The sequence below is a fragment of the Babylonia areolata genome, chromosome 2 (assembly GCF_041734735.1).
Source record: "Babylonia areolata isolate BAREFJ2019XMU chromosome 2, ASM4173473v1, whole genome shotgun sequence".
In the NCBI taxonomy this organism is placed as follows: Eukaryota; Metazoa; Mollusca; class Gastropoda; order Neogastropoda; family Buccinidae; genus Babylonia; species Babylonia areolata.
In genome coordinates, this window is record NC_134877.1 from 6,769,344 (window position 1) to 6,771,843 (window position 2,500).

Consider the following 2,500-nt stretch of genomic DNA (forward strand, 5'->3'; position numbering starts at 1 on the left):
ATCAGCTCCGATCATTTGCAAGATAAAAGAATGCTGCTTCGACTCAGTTCCGGGCAACAGCCATTTAAAAATTCCCATGCTGGTTTTTTTATTTATTTTTGTTTTCTTTGCTTGTTTTTCTTCTTTTCTTTCTTCCTTGTTCTTCTGCTTCTTATTCTTCTTCTTCGTCGTCGTCGTCTTCTTGATCTTCTTGGCTTTTAATTAACCTAATTTCCACTACTTTTCTCAAACACTTTAGCATGGGACCAGCCAGTCCCGACAATGAAAGCAATGTCAGGGACTAAAAATAAAATTAAAACAAAAACAAAACAAAAAACCAAAAAAACCAACAACAACAACAACAAAACACGGAAATTCTCAACGTCTAGAAAAATGCAAAATATAATTAAACAAACAAACAAACAAACAAACAAAAAAGAGGAATCATGATCCAGTCGTATCCTACAAACTGGCCTCCTTCATCAGTTGGATGGGAGAAGGATATCATGGCTTAGCCAGGAAAGCCAACAGCCGGGGGTATCATTATTGCTGGCACGTGAGCTCCGAGACAACCTCGGGGATTTCGGGCCCCTGCCCCTGAATCAACTCTTGCTGATTGTGGCAGTTCAGCAGCTTTCTTTTCTTTTTCTTTTTTTTTTTTTCTTTTTTCCCCCTTCTTCTCCCCCCCTCTCCCCCCTTGGCTCACTGCATCATCAGCCCACGCGCGCGACTTCCCACGCAAAAAAAAAAAAAAAAAAAAAAAGTAACAAAGAAGTATATATACATAAATTGATAAATAAAGAAATCAGGTGGTCTACAAATAATTTCCATTTTCTGATGACCATCTTCTGTAGTTTGCTTGTCTCGCGGTTTCGTCATGTCCGTGCTCTGACCAGTCAGTGGCTGTTGTGCCCGACGGGTCTGGAATTGTATTTGTATTTGCATTTCTTTTTATCACAACAGATTTCTCTGTGTGAAATTCGAGTTGCTCTCCCCAGGGAGAGCGCGTCGCTACACTTCAGCGCCACCCTTTTTTTTTCTTTCTTTTTCTTTTTCTTTTTTTGTATTTTTTCCTGCGTGCAGTCTTATTTGTCAACAACCCTTTTGTTGCCGTGGGTTCTTTTACGTGCGCTAAGTGCATGCTGCACACGGTTTATCGTCTCATCCGAATGACTAGCGTCCAGACCACCACTCAAGATCTAGTGGAGGGGGAGAAAATATCGGCGGCTGAGCCGTGATTCGAACCAGCGCGCTCAGATTATCTCGCTTCCTAGGCGGACGCGTTACCTCTAGGCCATCACTCCACATACGGGGCGAGTGTACGGCGAGTGGTGTATGGGTTTAGAATGATTTTTTTTTTAAATCAGATTATATTGATTTACATGTGTGTGTATGAGTGAGTGAGTGTGTGTGTGTGTGTGTGTGTGTGTGTGTGTGTGTGTGTGTGTGTGTGTGTGTGTGTGCTGCAACCATCGCCTATCATCCCGGTTCCTCCAAACACAGCCCACCCCTGGCCAGGCTGTCTTCCCCAGTGTTCGCCGTCCTCATAGGAGTTATCAGTGTGAGGTTTGCCATGAGGCCACACACGAGAGGGGACCCTGCACTGCCGCTGGCTCCGCGCTTCGGTGTGGTGTCAGTTCAGTTCAGGTTCAGTGTTGCGTTGTCTGATTCGGTAGTTGTAAAGATTCTGCTTCGTCAGTGTCCCGTGTGTGATCCATATTGTATTTGTATTACTCTTTTTGTCACAACAGATTTCTCTGTGTGAAATTCGGGCTGCTCTTTCCCCAGGGAGAGCGCGTGGCTACACTGACAGCGCCACCTTTTCTTCTTCTTTTTTCTTCTTGTTGTTGTTTTGTTTTGTTTTGTCTTTGTTTTTTTCTGCCTGAAATTTTATTTGTTTTCCTGTTCGAAGCGGATTTTTTTCTACAGCATTTTGCCAGGGACAACCCTTTTGTTTCGGCGGGTTCTTTCACGTGCACTAAATGCATGCTGCATACGGGACCTCAGTTTATCGTCTCATCCGAATGACTAGCGTCCAGACCACAACTCAAGGTCTACTGAGTGGAGGGGGAGAAAATACTGGTGACTGCCGGGTGTGATTGGAACTAGTGCGCTCAGATTCTCTCGCTTCCTAGGCGGACGCGTTACCACCTCTAGGCCATCACTCCACATTAACTCACTCAGTACGGCCAGTCCTCTCTTCTCCTCTACACAGACCCCTCGGATGTCCAGTGGGTGTCTGAATGACCTAGACTTTAACTTCCGTCGTCAGAATTGTGGTATTCTTTGTCAACGTTCACCTCTTCAGTGTAAGAGCCTTCCGCTTGTAATATTTTGATGATGGTAATTGGGGTGAAACGCTGTTAACGTCGTCTCTTTCGCCGTTCGTATGGAGAGAGTTAACGACAGCGGGACATTCTCCACAAGGTGCTCGGGAAGGGACTCATGCGTCGTCCTTCATTTTGTTTTTGTTTGTTTGTTTGTTTCAGCCAGCATCTTCTTGTGTCCTGCTGTCAAGGTG

At 44.9% G+C, this 2,500-nt stretch overlaps 1 protein-coding gene across 2 annotated transcripts in view; it reads left to right on the plus strand.

Moving 5' to 3' along the window:
• LOC143297090 (uncharacterized) overlaps positions 1–2,500 on the plus strand; it is a 70,482-nt gene that overhangs the window by 27,718 nt on the left and 40,264 nt on the right. For both annotated transcript variants that reach the window (XM_076609265.1, XM_076609270.1), the window contains exon 3: positions 2,469–2,500. This exon is cut by the window's right edge and continues 179 nt beyond it. In XM_076609265.1, coding sequence (XP_076465380.1) covers positions 2,469–2,500 — 32 coding nt within the window. The remainder of the gene's footprint in view (positions 1–2,468) is intronic.